The sequence below is a fragment of the Antedon bifida genome, chromosome 1 (genome assembly GCF_963402885.1).
Source record: "Antedon bifida chromosome 1, ecAntBifi1.1, whole genome shotgun sequence".
Lineage (NCBI taxonomy): Eukaryota > Metazoa > Echinodermata > Crinoidea > Comatulida > Antedonidae > Antedon > Antedon bifida.
This window is the reverse complement of record NC_136226.1, coordinates 18,823,324-18,849,560: the sequence shown is the minus strand read 5'-3', so window position 1 is coordinate 18,849,560 and position 26,237 is coordinate 18,823,324. Positions and strand designations below refer to the sequence as shown.

Sequence of the window (26,237 nt, the reverse complement as noted above, 5' to 3'; positions counted from 1 at the left end):
CATGAAATAACACAGAAGGCTTGTAATCATGCCACAATAGTGATTTATTGCATAACTTCTCAATCTGTATACAACATATGTAGCAATTGCATTATACCGGTCTTATTTATAAGCATCGTCTCAACTAAGCACACTCAAGCTTGTAAGATTCCAAACGTATACCAGCATCACATGGCATATGTAAATGCATGTGAAAGAATAACCTGGGACTTGCAGCCTAACTGGCCTGAATTGTGCATAGGTCTGGACGACACATACAGTAACTTTCTTCTCCCCTAGGGTCCCTTTGTGTCGAGTGCTGCCACCAAACGGCACCCATCTATCTGAACGGACCAGTGAACAGGGATAACCCCATACTCTTCCGAAAGATGAACTGGGTTCTTTTAGTGTGCACACAAGTCAGATGTTTATGCTGGACCCCCAGTTTTAATACCAATGCCATCAAGGACATTTACATCACTAAACTCACCTACACTATCAATTCTAGAAAAAGTTTAATATTGAACATGAAAGAAATGCGGTCTTGGTAGGTAAAAAAATATCTTTTACATGAAATCAAATAACTGTTTTTTCATCCAGTACAGTAGTTGCTGAATCATGTGTTAAATGATAAATTAAAAAAAAAAATGAATATAAGGTACCTGATTGCAGAACAGAACAATTGCAAGATTTACAATGTTGCTGCGCGTGCTCGCCGTATAGCCTCCTAGCCTAAATTCATGAGCTTTTATAATTTACTCACCATTGTATTTGAGTACAAGGATTAGGCCGGATTACTTATACACCTGATCGTCTTTATTCACCAAAAATATTTTGTTTGTTAACAACAGTGAAAGCATATTTACATCTAATACTTTGTCAAAATGTTGTTCTCTGTAAAATTGTCCTTTAAATACATAAGTTATAAATGTATCATCACATCATAACTATGGGTTTAGATTGATTTGTTTATTTTAATATTTGTCCAATAATTGCAATTGAAAAATCTATTTCCTTTGCATTTTAAAATATAGTAGTAGTTAGTAATCAGTAAAACCATTTACAAAAAAATATAAAAATTCAAGAAATTTAATCTAATAAAATCACTAGCATACAGCTTGCTTATAAGGTTAAAAAATAGAAGTTGGATAAAAAGAATTATATTGATGTACCAGAATGATCCCACACCAAAATGTAATTGTAAGTAATCATCAATCAATCAATAACTATACAAGATGCATTTTTCCTACATATATAAAAAAAAAAGTTTTTTAAGATAGCCATTTATGCTGCCTTTGATAAAATAATATTTACACAAGTCCAATCAAATGACATCACATGAGTTAGATAATAAATAACAATACAATGTAATTGTCATTTGATTGGATTTAGAAAAATATTATTTTATCAAAGACAGCATTTAATGGTTCCTATAATAGTTCTAGAATGAACATTTTTCTAATTTCTTTTATTTTATGTAAGAAAAACCTGTATTATTTATTTATCCTAGTATAAATGGGCTTTAAGGTGAGTTTAAACAGACTTTTTAATCTTTTTCTGTACTGTAAGTATGTAGATTGTGACCACCTAATAATAGTAAACACTCCAATTGAATGACCTAATACATAAGATTATGGAACTTTGAATTACTGTCTGATATTTGGTTTTATTTCGGCAAGTATCCAAAGTTAGATCATTCGCCAATCATAGTAAGTTAAATGCATGAGGATTTTAACTAATTTCCATGAGATTGGAAGTCATGTTCTTAACCACTAGTTAGATTGAATGTGGTTGAAATATGGCTCACATCACAGAGATGGTGACACTCGCAATTAAAGATTATAGAAATGAATAATAAATATTCTGTAAATGTCTGTATCTAAACAGAATGTATGGTTTTTTATTTTTCTTTTCTAAAAAGGTGGGTTGAAAATTAACATTTAAACAAATTTTTACTCTGAAATTGTATCCATTTTTAGTTTTTACGCATGAACTAGAGTACTCTGTTCACATCGATTATTATTTTGTCTCATTACTTGTATTGTTTCTTGCATAAATTGCATAAAATATAATATTTTACTTTTGCTATACAATTATGTTTGGTATTAATAAGTAAAAACGTTATTATACATGCTTGATCAATTTTCATTTTTGTCAATAGTTTTTCAACTTGCGGCCACCAAACTACGTAATGTTAATTCATTGTGTACTGTACATGCATGGATATTATCTCGTATATATTACCTCGCTTGAACCCACCTTGTAGGTCCAGGCGATGTCCATTGCAAACCCACCTTGTAGGTCCAGGCGATGTCCATTGCAAACCCACCTTGTAGGTCCAGGCGATGTCCATTGCAAACCCACCTTGTAGGTCCAGGCGATGTCCATTGCAAACCCACCTTGTAGGTCCAGGCGATGTCCATTGCAAATCGAAAGCTCTCTAATAAAAAAGAGGACAATATTTTCTTCTTTTATTTTTTTCCATTAAAATTTATTGATTCATGCTTGTTTAGTAAAAATCAAATTAAATTTTAAATTAATATGAATTTATTTAGGACGTTGTGTGACATTAAAATAAATCAATAATATAACGTATTGTGGATTTTGTATTAATTGAGTTTGTACATTTATTTCAGATAAAACTGTGAAACTATTTAATATTCTCAAACAATTTTGCCCTTTAAATTTTATAGATTCTACTTGATGGTCCGGGAGTGCTGAAATATGATGATTTTAGTTTATCGAAAGTCGAAGGTGAAAATTTAGACGATTTGTTTGAGCTTACCGGCGATGACTCAGAAAATTATCTAGACAATTTAGATGCAGGAACAAAAAGTATCAGAAATCGAAAAACATTAGGTAATGTATTTTTAGTGTGTTGTAAGTAATTGTTACACAAATATTTTGGTTTTTTTTTAGAGTTGGGAAAAAGAGTTAGATATCCAACATAAAGTTTCAAGACCTAACAAGAAGTCCTCTTAACATGGGTCTCCTCTGAATAGTGGTTGATCATACAAAGTTAGGAGGTTCTACTGTACTAATAGTTTGTATACTTGGTACATGTTTGTGATGCTATCTGACATACTTTATTTTGTATTGTAACATACCTAAAGTAGAATCTTGTCATTTGATTGGACAATTCCTAGTCACATGATATTAAATAAATGTCATATTTTGTTATGTACAATCATGTACTGTAACTGATTTTGTTTTGCACATTCATTTTTGTTGCATAGTGAGTGTCCAACCATGCGCGCAAAAGGCTTGACTGATCATGTTCGATCAACCTGTAGTGTACGCTGTCTATAATAAACACCTTCGCATCCAATATTGGAGCGCTTCCTCTTTGAATGATTTAGGCCTTGGCCTAGCCTCTCGTAAAAGTAGATGTAGAAGTACCATTTCACTAATAAACACTCATTTGTATAGTTGAGAAAATGTTCATTGTCATGTATGCCTTGTAAAGCATGTATAATGTAGTATCTTAAATTTGTAGCTTATCATTCCAGTGTCTCATTCTCCAATTTGAATGGCTGCAATTGAAGTTTGAACACCTGTAGTGTGAATAAAACACATTATCACCTGATCCAAAGTTGAAGTGAATTTTCATGTAACAATGTCTTTTATTATATTACACATTTTAAGTAAAAGACAAAATGATATTCTTTCAATTATTTATGGAATTAAAGGTGTTATTTGTAAGGTGATGGTTTTTGATATGGTATGGAAAAGCAGCAACTTAATTAATTGGTAGTCCCTCAAGAGAATCCCTTGAATGCTGAATATCCTCATCTTGTGTTCTTGCTATGATGTGACGTTAAAGCAGGACTAGTTGCGTTTAGGAAAAAGAAATTATTGGGATTTTTATATGGTTATGTTATTATAACAAAAACAAATAGAAATTTAGCTAATAAAAAACAGATATTTCATTCTTGAATATCTGACCAATATAACTAAAACATTTTATATAAAAGAAAAAAAATTTCAAAAAGATAGTGTCACAAGATAAAAAAAAGGCTTGATTTAGTAACAGATCTAACTTAACTTCAATCGACATAGGTCTACACTATCAAACTTTATGTGACAAATAAAATGTGATGTGCCTATGGATACGATGATGTCATATCACTACCATATTTGGGCACATTTGTTTGTCAAAGTAGTTTAATAATGTAGAAGATTTTACTTATAAAAAGACAAAACAAACAGTTAAATTTAACCAGCTTTAAATTTAAGTTTTTTTCAGGTAAATAATTTTTTGGGTATCCAATTTTTGGTCAAAGTGAATTAATATTATGTGACATTAAAATTGCATTCAACAAAATATTTTTTAGGTTTACAATATATCTTTGTCTTGAATGAAATCTTGATGTAGGTACAGGTATCTATCAAATTGGGTTGAAGGCTCTAGTCTGACCGTAAGCCATACAAAAATGAGAAACTGGTTTTCATTTGTGTATCATGGATCATTAGTATGAATTAATTTTGTTTTACTGGCTCCTAGGTTTGTGTGTTTTTCAGTTTGACATTTTCCAAAATATATATTTTAGCCTTCACTGAGTTTTAACCTTTGTCCACTTTAATTTTATTGGAGAAATGAAATGCTATAACTGAACCTATTATATCTACACTGTAAAAACAGTGTTTAGCTGTTAAACATAAAATACACGTATCACACCTAAACATGTTTAGCATTGTGTTTAATTTTAAAACACATAAACACATTTCTAAACATTTCATATGTTTAGATTCTAAACACAACCGTTTATACAACAATATTTCAATGTGTTTAGCTTTTTTAGAATAGGGTATTGCAGCGTTAACATTATTGCTAAACACATTTCTAAACACGTCTTAAACACCAGTGTTTAAGTTGTATACGCCTCTTGTGTTTAATATTTGTTCGTGCTTAGTATATATTATGTTTAGTAAAATTAACGTTTGAATCTTAAACATGATTGTGTTTAATACAACAAACTTACATGTTTAATATTTGTTTGTGCTTATTAAAATTGGTGTTTAGAAGTGAAAGCGTTTGTTTAAATTATGCTTAGAGAATTTACGTTTCAAATCTAAACACCACTGTGCTTAATAACACACTTATTGTGTTTAATATTTGTTTGTGCTTACTAAAATTGGTGTTTAGAAGTGAAAGTGTTTGTTTAAATTATGCTTAGAGAAGTAACGTTTCAAATCTAAACACCACTGTGTTTAATAACACACTTATTGTGTTTAATATTTGTTTGTGCTTACTAAAATTGGTGTTTAGAAGTGAAAGCGTTTGTTTAATTAACTATGCTTAGAGAATTTACGTTTCAAATCTAAACACCACTGTGTTTCATAACATTACTTATTGTGTTTAATATTTTTATTATGCTGGCATGCATTTGGAAATGTGTATTGGATTGAATAGATCCATTTAGTTTGGTAAATTGTTTGTTGAATTGATGTTCTGTTATTTCGATTTACGGTACCAACATGTTGTTTGGAAAGTACAGTAAATAGATTCATTTAGATACGTTTTATTATATTATAATTTGATTAGTAGAGTAAAAAGTTTTTTGATGCATCGCTTCCGACCAAAATACACCACATTTCCCATCCTTTTACCACACGCCGTGCATCTCCCCCCTAAAAATGATTGACCATGATGCATCAAAATACAGTTGATACCATTAATTCCCATGGTAGATGACGATTTTGGCATGAACAATTTCAAATTAAAAATATTAATTATTTACATAAACACATATTTCATAACTAATATAAAACACTTTATGGCGTTAAGATTATAATTTAAGCTATAAATGTTTATGAAATGATGAAATATCCATATATACATACAATAGCAACACCCCAAGGAAAGACTGATTATGATGGATGAGGAGAAAAAACCGCGAATCAGTGCGCGCCTTTTCAGCAGAAGCCGTTGAGTTGGATGGGAGTGGTGTCGGGAAGGTGAAACAAAAATCTTTCTAATTATTAGCTTTACGTTGATTAAAGTAATCATAATATATTGCAGGTAAGTTATTTCACATTGTTTGTATTGGTAATATGTATATAGTGATTATATTATTTGCTTTTTGGAATAATAGTTGCTTAATTTTGGCCAACGGTCGACAACAGCAGCTTCGAAAGTAGGTGAAAGAAATCGGCAAACCTAGAAATCGCCCCATCCACTATCGATATTATAACAATAAAATTAGCTATCCTATCTTTTTTTACTTTGAATACAGTTAATAATAGCCTAGAGGAAAAATGGTAAAACAGCATGTTACAAGAGTTGTCAAAACAATATATCCTAACCCTGTAGATTATTTGATAACAATCATAGAAAATACTAAGTAGGAAACCTTTCCATTTCTTCCCTGAGTGAATATTAGGAACTGGACTCAAAAAGTATTTACTTATTTTTCTAGACTAGGCCTTAGCTCTTTCATAGGCCATGATAATGTTAATGTCATTTACTATTAGTATTATATTATTTAATTTTATAGGAAAAAAGAAAGGAAAATAAATATTTTCATTGAGAATGAGGACAAGAATTAGGAGAGAGAAATCACTCAAGCATTACTATCCTCAATTTGTTAGAGTAAGCTGAATTCTTTAAGAATGAATCGGCTGAATGATTGATCACTGGAAGGTGATGGGTTGTTGCCACAAATATCTAGTGTATCAGTATAGCCTAGTACTGTATTATATAAAAATACTGGAGATTACAAATATACTGAATTTTACGGTATATGTTTATACAGTATTAGGCCTATTGGTTTTTTTTATTTCAGCATGGATTTAATAGATGATAACAGTTCTGCTGAAGAAATCAAAACTTGTTTGATTGAGTGTGGGATCCCAGAAGATAATGCCAAAAATAAATGAAGGTGAGAATCTAAAATCTAGTTTTATTTTTAGATATCACTAAGCTATTATATTTTGCTCTTTTATTCTTTATTTAAAAAAAAAAAATTTGAATGTATTATTGTTTTAACATAGTCTGGTAGATTTCTTGTATATTTTCAGAATCTGACCACATATTATAATGGTAATAGGCCTAACCTGTATTAAAAAAAATTAAATAATACATTGGAAAACAATAATTGTCGTTATATTATTATAGGCCTACAGTAAAACTAATACTTAAAATAAATAGACTATTGTCTCAATGAAGCTCTAACTAGTCAGCCTCATGAGGTCTTCGGGCAACTGAAGGCTTCTAGTGGAGTGTAGTTGTTTCAATATGTCTTTAAATTAAAAAATAAATAATGTATGTTTATTTAAAAAATTATTAAAATATCAATAATAACAGTACACTCCAAATAAATAGACTATTGTCTCAATGAAGTTCTAACTAGTCAGCCTCATGAGGTCTTAGGGCAACTGCAGGCTTCTAGTGGAGTGTAGTTGTTTCAATATGTCTTTAAATTAAAAAATAAATAATGTATGTTTATTTAAAAACAAAACAAATTATACAATTATTAAAATATCAATAATAACAGTACACTCCAAATAAATAGACTATTCTCTCAATGAAGCTCTAACTAGTCAGCCTCATGAGGTCTTCGGTCAACTGAAGGCTTCTAGTGGAGTGTAGTTGTTTCAATGTGTCTTTAAATTAAAAAATAAATATGTATGTTTTTTTTTTAAATTATTAAAATATCAATAATAACAGTACACTCCAAATAAATAGACTATTGTCTCAATGAAGTTCTAACTAGTCAGTCTCATGAGGTCTTAGGGCAACTACAGGCTTCTAGTGGAGTGTAGTTGTTTCAATATGTCTTTAAATTAAAAAATAAATAATGTATGTTTATTTAAAAACAAAACAAATTATACAATTTTAAAATATCAATAATAACAGTACACTCCAAATAAATAGACTATTGTCTCAATGAAGTTCTAACTAGTCAGCCTCATGAGGTCTTCGGGCAACTGCAGGCTTCTAGTGGAGTATAGTTGTTTCAATATGTCTTTAAATTAAAAAATAATTAATGTATGTTTATTTAAAAACAACAAAATTATACAATTATTAAAATATCAATAATAACAGTACACTCCAAATAAATAGACTATTGTCTCAATGAAGTTCTAACTAGTCAGCCTCATGAGGTCTTAGGGCAACTGCAGGCTTCTAGTGGAGTGTAGTTGTTTCAATATGTCTTTAAATTAAAAAATAAATAATGTATGTTTATTTAAAATCAACAAAATTATACAATTATTAAAATATCAATAATAACAGTACACTCCAAATAAATAGACTATTGTCTCAATGAAGTTCTAACTAGTCAGCCTCATGAGGTCTTAGGGCAACTGCAGGCTTCTAGTGGAGTGTAGTTGTTTCAATATGTCTTTAAATTAAAAAATAAATAATGTATGTTTATTTAAAAACAACAAAATTATACAATTATTAAAATATCAATAATAACAGTACACTCCAAATAAATAGACTATTGTCTCAATGAAGTTCTAACTAGTCAGCTTCATGAGGTCTTAGGGCAACTGCAGGCTTCTAGTGGAGTGTAGTTGTTTCAATATTATGTCTTTTTAAAACAAAAAATAAATAATGAATGTTTATTTAAAAAATTATTAAAATATCAATAATAGCAGTACATTCCAAATAAATAGACTATTGTCTCAATGAAGTTCTAACTAGTCAGCCTCATGAGGTCTTCGGGCAACTGCAGGCTTCTAGTGGAGTGTAGTTGTTTCAATATGTCTTTTTTAAATAAAAAATAAATAATGTATGTTTATTTAAAAACAACAAAATTATACAATTATTAAAATACCAGTAACAACAATACACTCCAAATAAAAAGACTATTGTCTCAATGAAGTTCTAACTAAACAGCCTCATGGGGTCTTAGGGCAACTGCAGGCTTCTAGTGGAGTGTAGTTGTTTCAATAAATATGTCTTTTTAAAATAAAAATTAGTAAAAAAAAAAAATCATGTCAGGGGTCTAAATTCATCATCTAATTCGTATACAGTAACTGTTTCATGTCAATAAACCTTGGAACAAGGCCTACCTCAATGGAATTAAGACTACATTGGTCATTAAGCTATCGTGACTGATAATGGCATCAACAATTCAATATGCAATTTCATTGTTTCAAAATAATATTTCTTATATTTTTCTCAGACATCTGATATGGATATTGAGCAACCATCTTTCTTTCTCTAGTGAAGAATGAGAAGATGAACATAATTTGTCCACTTTTAGCACTGAAACTGAATGTCCCCTTCCAATATATTCATCTAGAGTCTGGGTATGACTTGGTAACCGTATAGATGCTTCTAAGCATCTGGACAAATTATAGAGGAGACATCAGAACTAACATTTGTTTAAATTTTATCCTATTATTTATTGCAGGTAATTGCAGAATTTGAACAATGCTGTTTTTTATACGGTTGTCAATAAATTAATAAACCAGATTATTTTTAATATTCATTATTTTTTTTTTGCAGGAGGACATGGATCAAGACATAGAACCACCAAGGCTTGTCTTGAATACCACAGGGAAACGGGTAGAATCCTGCATTCTCTGCAATGAAAATGTTTTTAAAGTCAACGCTATAAGTTGATGGCAATTTTTGTTTTCGATTTACATTATCCGACTCAGTATCTCAAATATTAGGTATTTTTCAATACTGGATTTTAAAGGATAAAGAAAATACATTTTTTCAATCCACAGCTTTCCATAATGTCAACACATTGTTGGAAGCTGTATATTAAACGCAACTGCCTTATTAATTGAAAATGTTATAGTTGATATTATTATACAGTTGTATTATCATACAATGTATCTTTCATGTTATTATTTCAGTTTATATTAGTAGAAATGAATAAATAATTTAAATGTTTTGATTAAAATATCACTTTCGTCCGTTGTGTTCTTAATTAATGATGTCAATCTGATACGCATAAAGACCAATAGGAGTTTAAAAAGATAACAACAAAATAAGTGATTATTGGCTATGAAAAATGTTAATGAAGAGCATGAAAACAGTTACATTCTTCCATGTTTGCTAAATATTTCAAGTAAGCATGGATTCTTAATTGTATACCACAGGAAATACATTGCTAAGCTCTTCTATGCTAAACGCAAAACGGCCTAAACACTTGCATTTAAGCACAAATGATATTCTAAACACTATAGAGTTAAAACACTATCCTTTTTCTAAGCACTTCTGTGCTAAACACAAAACGGTCTAAACACTTGAAAGATAAGCATATTTTTCTTCTAAACACTACATCAAAAACACTACAATTTTCTAAACACAGAACGAGCTAAACACAGAAAAGGCTAAACACTTGAAAGATAAGCATATTTTTCTTCTAAACACCAAAGTAAAAAACACAAAACGAAACTAAACACATTAGTGCTAAACACTAAATAAGCCTAAGCACATAGAATGCTAAACATGTTTAGCATTCTATGTGTCTCCAAAGTGACTACAAGAATTGTGTTTAGCATTGTGTTTATAGTTTTTACAGTGTAACTAACTCAAAGGAATATTTCTATGTACAATATTTTTTTTCGATCTTATATTATGAAAGTAGTATCCTATATATGCTGGATTTAGGTTCTTTATTTCTCAAGGTTGAACAGTTGGGTATAATGTTTATTTTGTAAAGGCTAAACCACCTATAGTTAAAGTGATATTGCCTATTGCTAGTTCGTGGCCTATGTTCATATAATGTAAATTAAATTAAAACTTTAATTGAGAAAAATGCCTATGGAACACTGGGGGTAATGTTTCCTCATGCTGCAGCTGTGGTTAATGCATCAGTATTTAGACATACTGTGCAATTGCTCAGAACAGGATTCGTAAGGGGATTACAGGGTCCTAACCTAGTCGTATCCCACATCTCGAAAGAGGATTACAGGGTCCTATTAATGTCATGTCCCACATCTCGAAAGAGGATTACAGGGTCCTATTAATGTCATGTCCCACATCTCGAAAGAGGATTACAGGGTCCTATTAATGTCATGTCCCACATCTCGAAAGAGGATTACAGGGTCCTATTAATGTCATGTCCCACATCTCGAAAGAGGATTACAGGGTCCTATTAATGTCATGTCCCACATCTCAAAAGAGGATTACAGGGTCCTATTAATGTCATGTCCCACATCTCGAAAGAGGATTACAGGGTCCTATTAATGTCATGTCCCACATCTCGAAAGAGGATTACAGGGTCCTAACCTAGTCGTATCCCACATCTCGAAAGAGGATTACAGGGTCCTATTAATGTCATGTCCCACATCTCGAAAGAGGATTACAGGGTCCTATTAATGTCATGTCCCACATCTCGAAAGAGGATTACAGGGTCCTATTAATGTCATGTCCCACATCTCGAAAGAGGATTACAGGGTCCTATTAATGTCATGTCCCACATCTCGAAAGAGGATTACAGGGTCCTATTAATGTCATGTCCCACATCTCGAAAGAGGATTACAGGGTCCTATTAAAGTCACAACTTGTAAGGAATAAGAAAGAGTGCAGAAAAAAGAGTGTAGTTTTAAAATAGGGATGAGTGCAGATTCAGAATAAGAAAGAGTGTTGTTTTAGAATAGGGAGGATTGCAGTTTTAGAATAAGGAAGCATGCTGTTTTAGATGGAAGACTGCAGTCTTAGAATAGTTAGGAGTGCAGATTCAGAATAAGGAAGAGTGCAGTTATAGAATAAAGAAGAGTGCAGTTTTAGAATAAGGAAGAGTGCAGTTTTAGGATAAGGAAGAGTGCAGATTCAGAATAAGGAAGAGTGCAGTTTTAAAATAAAGAAGAGTGCAGTTTTAGAATAAGGAAGAGTGCAGTTTTAGAATAAGGAAGAGTGCAGTTTTAGAATAAGAAAGAGTGCAGTTTTAGAATAAGGAAGAGTGCAGTTTTAATATAAGGAAAAGTGCAGTTTTAAAATAAGGAAGAGTGCAGTTTTAAAATAAGGAGAAGTACAGTTTTAAAATAAGGAAGAGTGCAGTTTTAGAATAAGGAAAAGTGCAGTCTTAGAATAAGGAAGAGTGCAGTTTTAGAATAAGAAAGAGTGCAGTTTTAGAATAAGGAAGAGTGCAGTTTTAATATAAGGAAAAGTGCAGTTTTAAAATAAGGAAGAGTGCAGTTTTAAAATAAGGAGAAGTACAGTTTTAAAATAAGGAAAAGTGCAGTTTTAGAATAAGGAAAAGTGCAGTTTTAGAATAAGGAAAAGTGCAGTTTTAAAATAAGGAAAAGTGCAGTTTTAGAATAAGGAAAAGTGCAGTTTTAGAATAAGGAAAAGTGCAGTTTTACAATAAGAAAGAGTGCAGTTTTAGAATAAGAAAGAGTGCAGTTTTAGAATAAGGAAGAGTGCAGTTTTAGAATAAGGAAGAGTGCAGTTTTAGAATAAGGAAGAGTGCAGTTTTAGAATAAGGAAAAGTACGGTTTTAGAAAAGGAAGAATGCAGTTTTGTTAAATTATAATAATCAATAAACGTAATAGTATAGGCATTCATTGATATTAGAGTACTGTAGTTTCCTGTTATTATTGTCACTCAGAGTGTTTATAAAATGGTGTGAAGTTCTTGTCATGTTTAAAGCATATTCCCAGAAGAGTTTAAGATTGTCATCGTGTATTAACCAATCATGTTGATGCCTTGACATTCCCAATAAATTTGTACTTTATTAAAGTGTTGGGGAAATTAGTGTACCTAGTAGGAGGTATACAGGTTGCAATTAAATTTAAATATGAGGGAATTAGTGTATAATCGTCAACTACACAAGATTGATTTGACATGTTAGGCATATGGCAAGTTGTTTTTATGTATTTTTAAAAATATTATGGGTTGGAATTTGGGACTGATTTTTATGTCATATAGAACCTTCTATTCAGTACCGTTTTACTTCTTAATTATTGTATAGAATAGCGTTTTCACAATTTTTTCTTTTTTTATGCTGAGAACCCCTTCTGAAACAAGATCTGAGCTTAAAGGTTCATCATCTGCTATTACATATTGTATTAATGTACAAGTTGTTTGATCTTGTCTGCTCTGTTTGGATAGATAGAAATCTTGCAATACAATACTACCAGTATCTTCTAAAAAAAACTATAGTTGTATGGAAAAAAAAATGTTTCTAGAAATGTGTCGATAGAAAACATCGTGTTTCCTGTATCATGTTTCCTGTCAGTATGTCTGTTAATATATTATATTTGTAAAGAAACTATGGATATTGGGAAAGACCAATTTATTTTGTTTTCATCTTGAAGAATAGCTGTTTTGTTGACTGATTTGTTGATACTAAATAGTTTACACAATGAATTGCTGCACTGTACAATGGAAGTCTGTAAAAGGCCCTGACTTCTAGAAGATATCCAAGGTACAATCAAAGTCATTATGTTCACAAAATGATGGGAATAATTAGATATAGATAGAACAGGATTTGAATTCATCACCAGGTCTATTTAGTATCTGCTCAAACTAAAAAGGTATGATTGTAATACAAGCACAGAAATTTTAGAACTGCTATAGATTTCGATACACTATGAAGCATATATACAGTACTTGTGTCAAGTTTCATTGAAAAATATCGGTTGGTTTCAAATTTATAATCAATCATAGAATTTCATAAAACCATTTTATCATAAAATCAAAGTTTCTTGCATAATTACATCTGCTGCCAAGTTACAAGATTCATGGAAATTTAATGTCCAGTATTATATGAGCTAAAAGTGCTGAATTAGTTTTCGCAGGAGCACGTATACGTTAACTTTAATGGATGACGTCAACATTCTACTCATTTGCATAACAATGTGGTTCAGCAAACAGTTGCGTTAACGCACTTGTTATTTTGATTTTGCGCGTCGACAGGATTGAAAAGCGCAACACATGTGTTGCACATGCAACATACGCCGCTCGTATTAAAACAAATCATGGAATACCTTGGGCCTAGAGACTACTGTAGACTAATCATGCATATTGGGTAATAAATAGCATATTTACCATTTTAATGATTCTTCCATGTTTCGATACCCTTCGGGAAACGTTTTTCATTGACATTATTTTTAAGAAATAAGGTTCACAATGCAAGTAACTAAAGTTTTTCTTAAAACTTGCGCACATGCAAATAGATTTGTTTACAAAGAGGGCGGAGCTTGCGCGTCGCATGTTGGGAAATAACGTTTATGTGCTCGTGTGAAAACTCCCTATTATTGTGCTTTCATTTACAGTATACAGTTGAAAGAACCCTGATTTGGAACACCCCTATTCAGGGGACACCCTTATTAAGAGGACACTTTCATGCGAAATGAGAGGAAATATGTTTTACCACTTTACTCATTAGTTGCTAAATTTTGATATCTTTTCAATTTCTTATGTTCAGATCAATTCTTGTTTATTTTGGTATATTGTTTTTTCCCAAGGTTCCACTGTATACTGTATAGCATAGATTTACACAGTCTGCGACCAGAACAGGGATTATTTGACTGTTTTATTTTGATTAAATCTCATAGCAGCTTGTGAGTGATGACCAGTCAACCATGCCTTAGCTTCATTGAATGATAACCAAAATCACCAAAATTTTCATAAATGTTCTTGTAATTTTATCAATCACAATGTATCAGCTCATGTCGTGAATTTACTGATTAATAATATCACTGGAATTGTTAGTGGCAATGCAAAATAATGATGTTTACCAAGACTGATATCCTGGAAGCAACAATCCAGTAAAACGCTGTCTTTTTTATTACAAATATTGCCTGCTTTGATTGAGGTGAATAACATTTGACATCCCTGAGGGAATGATAATTTTCCTTGAGGGACTACTGTGCCTAAGAGGCAATAGCCAAATATCAGTAGACCTGGCTAGGTAGGCCTCTCTACTAGTTAGTCTTTATAATAGTTCTCACATGAATTTATAACATTTACCATCCTCAAAATGGTAGTCATGTGATTCAATTTTCGACCAATCACGTTCAAGTATTTACATAGCCCATTTAATGGTTATTGGAGAAGTACTTAAACTTGTTGCAGCATAATACAATTGAATATTAACAAGGGCAATGAATTACTTGACATTTAATTTATACAAGAGTAAGTTCTCTTCTCTCTTGACATTATAACATTAATCTTCATAATAAAATAATATTTATATTGTACTTGGGTAGAAAATAACCTATGACCTTCTAGTTTAAAAAAGTTAAGCAATTTATACCATCATGCTGAAATTTTGTTTGCACTTGATATTTTTTATTTTACTGAAAAGATAGCACATCGTAGAGCACGTGGCCTACAAGTTATGTAGGGTATATTCGTTTATATACTGCGGCCGTATTCATGAAATTTAGAAGTTTCCCTTGAATAAATAAAGTACTTTAGTGGTATTCAATCAATAGAGTCCAAGCAAATGTAATTTACCTGTTGTTTGTCTGCCACAGGAAAAAAAAATCTTAATTTTATAGGTACTGTATTTCAAAATTATAGTTTCTAAAGGCCCATTTACACAAGGACAATAAAGATTGACAATAAATAGATAAACATGCGTTTTTTCTACATAAAAAAGAAATCTAAACATTGTTTAGATGGAACTATAGATACTAGAGGATAACCATCTATTCTGCCTTTGGTAACACGTCCAAGCAAGTGACGTCATGTAGTAAGTGGTTTTATTGTTCTTATGGATCATGACGTCATTTGTTTGGATTTTCAAAGATATTATTTTCATTAAAGACAGTATAAATGATTACCCTATAGTTCTGGAATGAAAACTTTTATCTAATTTATTATGTTTTATGTACCACTTAGATAGCAGAATTTAAAAATTTGAATTAAATGTTTCCCTTAGCCTATTTGTGAATGTTGAATATGGCCAAAATACAAATTATGAACTTTTGATGATGCATTTCTTTACTGTTTTGTTCTAGGGTCTCCACAATACTTGGCACCTGAAATCTTTAAAGGAGGTGATCATAGCTTGGCATCTGATTTCTGGTCTCTTGGATGTGTGTTCTATCAGCTTTTTACAGGTATTTTAAATGTTATTGTTCACCAGAATTTATAAAAACATGCAAAACTAATTACAAATACATTAAACAAACCTACAAAAACTAGAGAAAATATGTGTATGAATAAATAAAGATAAAAAATAGTCCAAGATAAGATGTTGAGCTTCGATTTAGTTCAATGAAGTTGCAGATTTAATATACTGTAGTCCAGAAGCTGGTTCCAAGAAATGGAGCAGCAAGGTTCTATAACTACAGTACTGTTAATGTTTCCCTAATATTTGGTAAGCAGACTTTCCTAACTTCGAAAAAACAAATTAGGTTTTTTTTTAATCATTTCAATTCATTTCAAACTAGAACTAGAACGCGCTATAGCATAACAATTTGTAAATTACATCTAACCATAAAGGCGTTATTAAAAACTAAAAACATGGGATCTATAATAGTATACATGGGTATGTCATGACATGGCAAAAAAAGAAAAATGCAATCAAACTCAATACTTTACTTATTAATCAATGATAAGGTTATAGAATAGAGCTTGCAAAAAATCGATGGTCTCTGATCTCTGGGCTTTGACTTTTCTATGCTTCTCTGCATAGAAGATGCTAATAGGGCAGATCAGACCCAGGATGCTCATGGTAAGTTTTCCTGAGACAGTCTAACTGAAGTCTGGACACTTTCATACAATTATCATCACCTTAGAATGCTCTGTGTGATTATTACAACTGGTACTCTGCTACCATCTGGAGTTGATAAAGCAAGCAGGAAAAGGTCATATTAACAAACGCTACATGTGATGCATGTGAATACTGTACACCTTGTTTTAGATTAGAAACGCTGGGAGTCTGAAGGTACAACTTCGTACAACTCTGTGAAAAAGACAGCAAAAGAGAGGGTTGATTGTAATCCCGCAGTAGATAGTGCCATAAACAACTACCATAAAGGTATGCTTACAAGGCAATATCATATTAAGAAAATAATACATTATAGAAAATAAAAAACAAAGTTGTTATTGCTTTAAAGTAATTGGCAAATTACTGATGATTATTACAATGCTGTTGGTATCAAGAATCTCCTGTCTCTCAATTTAAATATTGCATCGGAAGTACTAGATAATAAGGTCACTCTGATCGACGCCATCACCCTCTCCAAACTTGAAAATCAACATCATTACTGTAGAGATTGCTGGTACACGAATACAAAATGTGGACATGCGTCCCTGGGCTGAAAGTTATACTGTCGTCTTCACAGTATAGTACCTAACATATGGAGGGTGCACTTTTCATTACACAGGCTCTATTCTATCCTATAATGCTGTTTGCAATGTTACACACGTTTGATGAACTGGAAATTGTGTTATAGGTTGGCTGGCTGGATTTCAATGGAGAGATACAAATGAAACTAGACATGAAACTCGTCACTTTGATGAGTTAGTTATCCACTCGACAAACGCCACGTGCACGTCATACGTTGGAATGTTGCGCACAGAAAAAGATTATGGCATTATGACCTGAACTGAAGAATATGATATGTTGTTAGTGCTAAATTCTGTCTATTTTGTGTCATATAGTATATACATTTTACAGTACACAGTATAATCTGTATACGTAATTTAAATTTTTAGGCATTGGGGGCAAAAATTAAAATATTTTTAACTCATGCATAAGATAGTTGATTGACCTAGACAATATTAAAATCTCGGAGAAAAAGGAATACAGATAAGCATGATGCGCTCCATTTAATGTGATGAGCAATAACGAAAGAAACAAAAATCATATATTTTACATTCGTGTGGCCATACGATGACATCACAATGTCTGGTTAGCAATATTGATTAATGATCCGATATCTACAAATCATCACCTTCCCGAATATGTAAGTAAAAAAAAGTTTACCTCGTAGTTTAGAATCTATGATTGTTTAAAAAAAGGCATAATTTTGACGAATTTTAAAACTTTTTCATTAAAAACACGCACAAATTGTACAATTCGATGTGCTCGTATGACGTAATTTTAAGTCGAAATTGTTTTAAAATTGGTAAAATTACTATAAAAGGCTGAAAAAACATAATTCACGCAAAAAAAATGTTTTTAGCACTACGTGCGCACCACGCGCGTAAAATTGTTCATGCGCGTGGGAATTTTTGACATGCTCGAAATGTCATGATCAGCGTAGAAAGATTAGATTAGAAATTAATTTTGCGCATATTGAATTTTAAATGCGTGTGCGCGTGTAACTTCGTGTAAAACATGCCATTTTTAGTGCACAAAAAGTTAGCACAAGGTATAAATTAAACTTTTGCTAAGTTTCAATTTAAATTGTTATATGGTTTTCAATCTATGTTAAATACGCGAAATTCATAAAATCGCACGTAAGTCACGTTGCGCATTTCTGACGTCATTCACAATAGTAGGTGCACAACTTCATGTGAATGCCCATATGTTGACAAAGTTATGAAATGTTATGTTTACACGTTTTTCAGATACACAAGACACAAAAATAGAGGAGAAATGCGCATTGCGCGCGTAACGTCTTGTAAAACATGGCATTTTTAATCCACAAAAAGTTTGCCCTTGATATGACTTAAATTTTCACAAAGTGTCAAAAAATAATTATGCTTGGTTTTTAATCTATGATCAATCATTAAAAATCATAAAATTGCGCGTAAGTCACGTTTCGCAAGTCTGACGTCATTCAAAAATAGGAGGTGCACAACTTCACGTAAATTTCCATATGATGACAAAGTTATGAAATGTTATGTTTACAAGTTTTTGAGATACGCGAGACACAAAAATGGAGGAGAAAGAAAGAAGAATAATACTAGACATGAAACTCGTCACTTTGACGTGCACGTCATAATATTAAGGCATTATGACCTGAACTGAAGAATATGATATGTTGTTATTTCTGAATTCTGTTATTTTGTGTCATATAGTATACACAGTACAATCTGTATACATATCACAAACAGTGTAAAATAGGTGAAATTACGGGACCCGTATTTTATTGTAATTTTTAACATCTTGATGTAGTAGAAATTTCAGAATGAAATTATCTCAGCAACAACATATTAACGTGTAGAAGAAATTTGAATATGTGAAATATTGATGCGCGCTCTTTTAAATGTAATGAAATATAATGCAAAAGATGAAAATACAACTTTTTTTATTTAACTGGCCATATGATGACGTCACAACATTCGATTGGCACAATTTTCACATGATTTTGTATCTACAATACAATAGCTTCCTGAAAACGTTTTAATCGTGATTATCACATTTTATTCTTACGAGCTATAACAGATTAAAATTTACTGTAAAGATGAAATTAATGACCAACGTAATTAAAATTTTTAGGCATGATGACGTTAAAAAAATTTAAAAATTTTTAATTCATGCAAAAGATAATTGATTGACCTAGAATATATTAAAATCGGGGTGAAAATGGACAACGAATAAGTGGAGATGCGCTCTATTAAATGTGATGAGCTATGACGAAAGAGACAAAAATCCTATATTTTATATTCGCGTGGCCATACGATGACGTCACAATGTCCGGTTAGCCATATTAATGCATGATCCGATATCTACAACTCATCAACTTCCAGAATATGTAATTAAAAAAAAGTTCTCCACGTAGTTTAGAATCTATGACTGTTTAAAAATAGGCATAATTTTGACGAATTTTTGAACTTTTTCACCAAAAACGCGCGCAAATTATCTAATTCGACGTGCTCGTACCAATAAGTTGGTAACATTACTAGAAAAGGCTGAAAAAACATAAATCACGCGAAAAAAATATGTTTTTAACGCTACGTGTGCACCGCGTGCGTAAAAATTTTCATGCGCGTGGGAATTTTTGACATGCTCGAAATGTCATGATCAGCGTAGAAAGATTAGATTAGAAATTAATTTTGCGCATATTGAATTTTAAATGCGTGTGCGCGTGTAACTTCGTGTAAAACATGCCATTTTTAGTGCACAAAAAGTTAGCACAAGGTATAAATTAAACTTTTGCTAAGTTTCAATTTAAATTGTTATATGGTTTTCAATCTATGTTAAATACGCGAAATTCATAAAATCGCACGTAAGTCACGTTGCGCATTTCTGACGTCATTCACAATAGTAGGTGCACAACTTCATGTGAATGCCCATATGTTGACAAAGTTATGAAATGTTATGTTTACACGTTTTTCAGATACACAAGACACAAAAATAGAGGAGAAATGCGCATTGCGCGCGTAACGTCTTGTAAAACATGGCATTTTTAATCCACAAAAAGTTTGCCCTTGATATGACTTAAATTTTCACAAAGTGTCAAAAAATAATTATGCTTGGTTTTTAATCTATGATCAATCATTAAAAATCATAAAATTGCGCGTAAGTCACGTTTCGCAAGTCTGACGTCATTCAAAAATAGGAGGTGCACAACTTCACGTAAATTTCCATATGATGACAAAGTTATGAAATGTTATGTTTACAAGTTTTTGAGATACGCGAGACACAAAAATGGAGGAGAAAGAAAGAAGAATAATACTAGACATGAAACTCGTCACTTTGACGTGCACGTCATAATATTAAGGCATTATGACCTGAACTGAAGAATATGATATGTTGTTATTTCTGAATTCTGTTATTTTGTGTCATATAGTATACACAGTACAATCTGTATACATATCACAAACAGTGTAAAATAGGTGAAATTACGGGACCCGTATTTTATTGTAATTTTTAACATCTTGATGTAGTAGAAATTTCAGAATGAAATTATCTCAGCAACAACATATTAACGTGTAGAAGAAATTTGAATATGTGAAATATTGATGCGCGCTCTTTTAAATGTAATGAAATATAATGCAAAAGATGAAAATACAACTTTTTTTATTTAACTGGCCATATGATGACGTCACAACATTCGATTGGCACAATTTTCACATGATTTTGTATCTACAATACAATAGCTTCCTGAAAACGTTTTAATCGTGATTATCACATTTTATTCTTACGAGCTATAACAGATTAAAATTTACTGTAAAGATGAAATTAATGACCAACGTAATTAAAATTTTTAGGCATGATGACGTTAAAAAAATTTAAAAATTTTTAATTCATGCAAAAGATAATTGATTGACCTAGAATATATTAAAATCGGGGTGAAAATGGACAACGAATAAGTGGAGATGCGCTCTATTAAATGTGATGAGCTATGACGAAAGAGACAAAAATCCTATATTTTATATTCGCGTGGCCATACGATGACGTCACAATGTCCGGTTAGCCATATTAATGCATGATCCGATATCTACAACTCATCAACTTCCAGAATATGTAATTAAAAAAAAGTTCTCCACGTAGTTTAGAATCTATGACTGTTTAAAAATAGGCATAATTTTGACGAATTTTTGAACTTTTTCACCAAAAACGCGCGCAAATTATCTAATTCGACGTGCTCGTACCAATAAGTTGGTAACATTACTAGAAAAGGCTGAAAAAACATAAATCACGCGAAAAAAATATGTTTTTAACGCTACGTGTGCACCGCGTGCGTAAAAATTTTCATGCGCGTGGGAATTTTTGACATGCTCGAAATGTCATGATCAGCGTAGAAAGATTAGATTAGAAATTAATTTTGCGCATATTGAATTTTAAATGCGTGTGCGCGTGTAACTTCGTGTAAAACATGCCATTTTTAGTGCACAAAAAGTTAGCACAAGGTATAAATTAAACTTTTGCTAAGTTTCAATTTAAATTGTTATATGGTTTTCAATCTATGTTAAATACGCGAAATTCATAAAATCGCACGTAAGTCACGTTGCGCATTTCTGACGTCATTCACAATAGTAGGTGCACAACTTCATGTGAATGCCCATATGTTGACAAAGTTATGAAATGTTATGTTTACACGTTTTTCAGATACACAAGACACAAAAATAGAGGAGAAATGCGCATTGCGCGCGTAACGTCTTGTAAAACATGGCATTTTTAATCCACAAAAAGTTTGCCCTTGATATGACTTAAATTTTCACAAAGTGTCAAAAAATAATTATGCTTGGTTTTTAATCTATGATCAATCATTAAAAATCATAAAATTGCGCGTAAGTCACGTTTCGCAAGTCTGACGTCATTCAAAAATAGGAGGTGCACAACTTCACGTAAATTTCCATATGATGACAAAGTTATGAAATGTTATGTTTACAAGTTTTTGAGATACGCGAGACACAAAAATGGAGGAGAAAGAAAGAAGAATAATACTAGACATGAAACTCGTCACTTTGACGTGCACGTCATAATATTAAGGCATTATGACCTGAACTGAAGAATATGATATGTTGTTATTTCTGAATTCTGTTATTTTGTGTCATATAGTATACACAGTACAATCTGTATACATATCACAAACAGTGTAAAATAGGTGAAATTACGGGACCCGTATTTTATTGTAATTTTTAACATCTTGATGTAGTAGAAATTTCAGAATGAAATTATCTCAGCAACAACATATTAACGTGTAGAAGAAATTTGAATATGTGAAATATTGATGCGCGCTCTTTTAAATGTAATGAAATATAATGCAAAAGATGAAAATACAACTTTTTTTATTTAACTGGCCATATGATGACGTCACAACATTCGATTGGCACAATTTTCACATGATTTTGTATCTACAATACAATAGCTTCCTGAAAACGTTTTAATCGTGATTATCACATTTTATTCTTACGAGCTATAACAGATTAAAATTTACTGTAAAGATGAAATTAATGACCAACGTAATTAAAATTTTTAGGCATGATGACGTTAAAAAAATTTAAAAATTTTTAATTCATGCAAAAGATAATTGATTGACCTAGAATATATTAAAATCGGGGTGAAAATGGACAACGAATAAGTGGAGATGCGCTCTATTAAATGTGATGAGCTATGACGAAAGAGACAAAAATCCTATATTTTATATTCGCGTGGCCATACGATGACGTCACAATGTCCGGTTAGCCATATTAATGCATGATCCGATATCTACAACTCATCAACTTCCAGAATATGTAATTAAAAAAAAGTTCTCCACGTAGTTTAGAATCTATGACTGTTTAAAAATAGGCATAATTTTGACGAATTTTTGAACTTTTTCACCAAAAACGCGCGCAAATTATCTAATTCGACGTTCTCGTACCAATAAGTTGGTAACATTACTAGAAAAGGCTGAAAAAACATAAATCACGCGAAAAAAATATGTTTTTAACGCTACGTGTGCACCGCGTGCGTAAAAATTTTCGCGCGCGTGGGAATTTTTGACATGCTCAAAATGACATGAAATGCATAGAAAGTTGATTAGAAGTTGACTTTTCGCATTGTAAAATTTTTAACGCGTGTGCGCGCGTAACTTTTTGTGAAACATGTTATTTTTAATCCATAGAAAGTTTGCGCTTGATATGACTTAAATTTTCACAAAGTGTCAAAACAAAATTATGTTTGGTTTTTAGTCTATGATCAATCATTGAAATTCATAAAATCGCGCGTAAGTCACGTTGCGCAACTCTGACGTCATTCAAAAATAGGAGGTGCACAAGTTCACGTAAATGTCGATATGTTGAAAAAGTTACGATATGTTCTGTTGACACGTTTTAGAGAAACGCGACGCACAAAAATGACAGAAGGAAAGAAGTATAATACAGAAACTAGATTTGAACTCGTCACTTTGACGAGTTCGGGTTATCCGTGCAAACGCAACATGCACATACTTAACCATATGAACCTCGACAATTATTATGCCATCCTATGACATGAAATAAATATGTTTACAGTGCTGAATTGTACCTATTATGTAGCATACATCATATTACAGTATTTTACAGAATAAACTGTATATGTTATATACAGTGTAGCATAGACAAAATTATGAGACCCATCTTTTAAATCCAATTATTAACACGATGACGTCATCAAATTGACATATAAAGATAACAATTTTAGAAGATAATTATCTAAATAATTACAATAAATCAAATTTGAAGAATTTTGGGCACGTAAAAGTGAGATGCGCTCTATTTAATATGATGAGCAATAACGAAAGAGTAAAACATCCTATATTTTACATTCGTGTGGCCATACGATGACGTCATAACATCCGAGTGGTAAAGGTTCTGCATGAATTCATATCTACAACATATCTGCTTACATATTAAATTAAAAAAATTGGGGGTCGTGGATGATCCTGAGGAGCTATAATAGATTAAAAATAGGCTTAATTTTGACAATATGTTGTCACTTTTGCAACTAAAACGCGCGCAAATTGTCTAAATCAACGTGTTCGTATGACGTCATTTTAATTTGAAATGATGTAAATCTTTTTTAAAATGACTAAGAAAGGCTGTAAAATCATAATTCAAGAAAAAAACACATGATTTTCATGCTCCGTGCGCACCTTACGCGTAAATTTTTTCGCGCGCGTGGGAATTTTTTACATGCTCAAAATGTCATGATCAGCGTAGAAAGTTGATTAGAAATTAATTTTGCGCATTTTGAAATTTTAAATGCGCGTGCGCGCGTAACTTTTTGTGAAACATGTCATTTTTAATCCATAGAAAGTTTGCCCTTGATATGACTTAAACTTTTACCAAGTGTCAATACAAAATGACTTTTGGTTTATAATCTATGACCTATCATTGAAATTCATAAAATTGCGCGTAACTTACGCTGCGCGACTCTAACGTCATTAAAAATATGGAGGTGCACAACTTCAGGTAAATGTCCATATAATGACAAAGTTATACAAAAGATATATTCACAAGCAATAGGGGATATGCGACGCACAAAAATCCGGGAAAGAAAGAAGAATAACAAAGAAGATGAAGATGAAAAAAAAGATATTTACAATCACATGGGTTACCAAACCAAAAAAAAAAAACTAGATTTGAACTCGTCACTACGGACGAGTTAGGTTATCCGCAGCGCAAAGGCCATGTGCACGTTGCGTTAGAATATTGCGCACAGAAAAACGATTATGCCATTGAAACAATTTTAGTGCGCTCTCTATTTTGTGTCACGTCTAAGTATATACAGTATTACACTATGTACTGTATACGTACTACATACAGTGCAGAATAGTAGGTGAAAATAAGTGACCAAAGTTATTGACGCTTTTGAAAATGATGACGTCATAAAAATCTTAAAAATGGTAAATCATGCGAAAGATAATTGATTGACCTAGACAATATAAAAAAATGGAGGGAAATGGAATACGGATAAGTGGAGATGCGCTCTATTAAATGTGATGAGCTATGAAGAAAGAGACAAAAATCCAATATTTTATATTCGAGTGGCCCTACGATGACGTCACAATGTCCGGTTAGCCATATTGATTCATGATCCGATATCTACAACTCATCAACTTCCAGAATATGTAAAAAAAAAGAAAAGTTTATCATGTAGTTTAGAATCTATGACTGTTTAAAAAAAGGCATAATTTTTACGACTTTTTAAAATTTTTCATCAAAAACGCGCGCAAATTATCCAATTCGACGTGCTCGTATGACGTGATTGTAAGTCGAAATTGTTTAAAAAGTTGGTAAAATTACTGGAAAAGGCTGGAAAAACATAAATCACGCATAAAAATATAATTTTAGTGCTACGTGCGCACCGCACGCGCAAAAATGCGTGCGAGCGTGGGAATTTTTGAAATGCTCAAAATAACATGAAACGCGTAGAAAATTGATTAGAAATTGATTTTACGCATTTTGAAATTTTAAACGCGCGTGCGCGCGTTACTTTATGTGAAACATGCCATTTTGAATCCATAGAAAGTTTGCGCTTGATATAACTTAAATTTTCACCAAGTTTCAATACAAAATGATATTTGGTTTTTTATCTATGATCAATCATTGAAATTCATAAAATCGCGCGTAAGTCACGTTGCGCAACTCTAAAATCATAAAACGAAGTTTCTTGCACATCTACAGTTAGAGGTCAATCTTCTGACAAAGTTATATAATCTTATGTTGACAAGTATTAGAGATACGCTGCGAACAAAATTCCGGGAAAGAAAGAAGAATAAAGAAAAAAAAAAAAAAAAAAAAAAAAAGATCCTGACAATAACAAGGGGTTATCCGGCAAGTGCGGATAACCAAAAAAAATATGATGAAACAGGACGATTACAAGGAGTTATCCGCTACTAAGCGGATAACTAATAAAGAAAAAAAAAAAGATCCAGGACGATTACAAGGAGTTATCCGCTACTAAGCGGATAACTAATAAACAGAAAGCTAAATCTATAAAGAGGAAAAAATATATAAAATAATC

The 26,237-nt window shown here is 31.7% G+C and overlaps 1 protein-coding gene across 1 annotated transcript in view; it reads left to right on the top strand.

Moving 5' to 3' along the window:
• Positions 1–26,237, top strand: part of LOC144844440 (serine/threonine-protein kinase ULK4-like) — a 104,859-nt gene that overhangs the window by 13,014 nt on the left and 65,608 nt on the right. The window contains exons 4-5 of the mRNA XM_078701357.1: positions 2,673–2,838; positions 15,862–15,963. Coding sequence (XP_078557483.1) covers positions 2,673–2,838; positions 15,862–15,963 — 268 coding nt within the window. The remainder of the gene's footprint in view (positions 1–2,672; positions 2,839–15,861; positions 15,964–26,237) is intronic.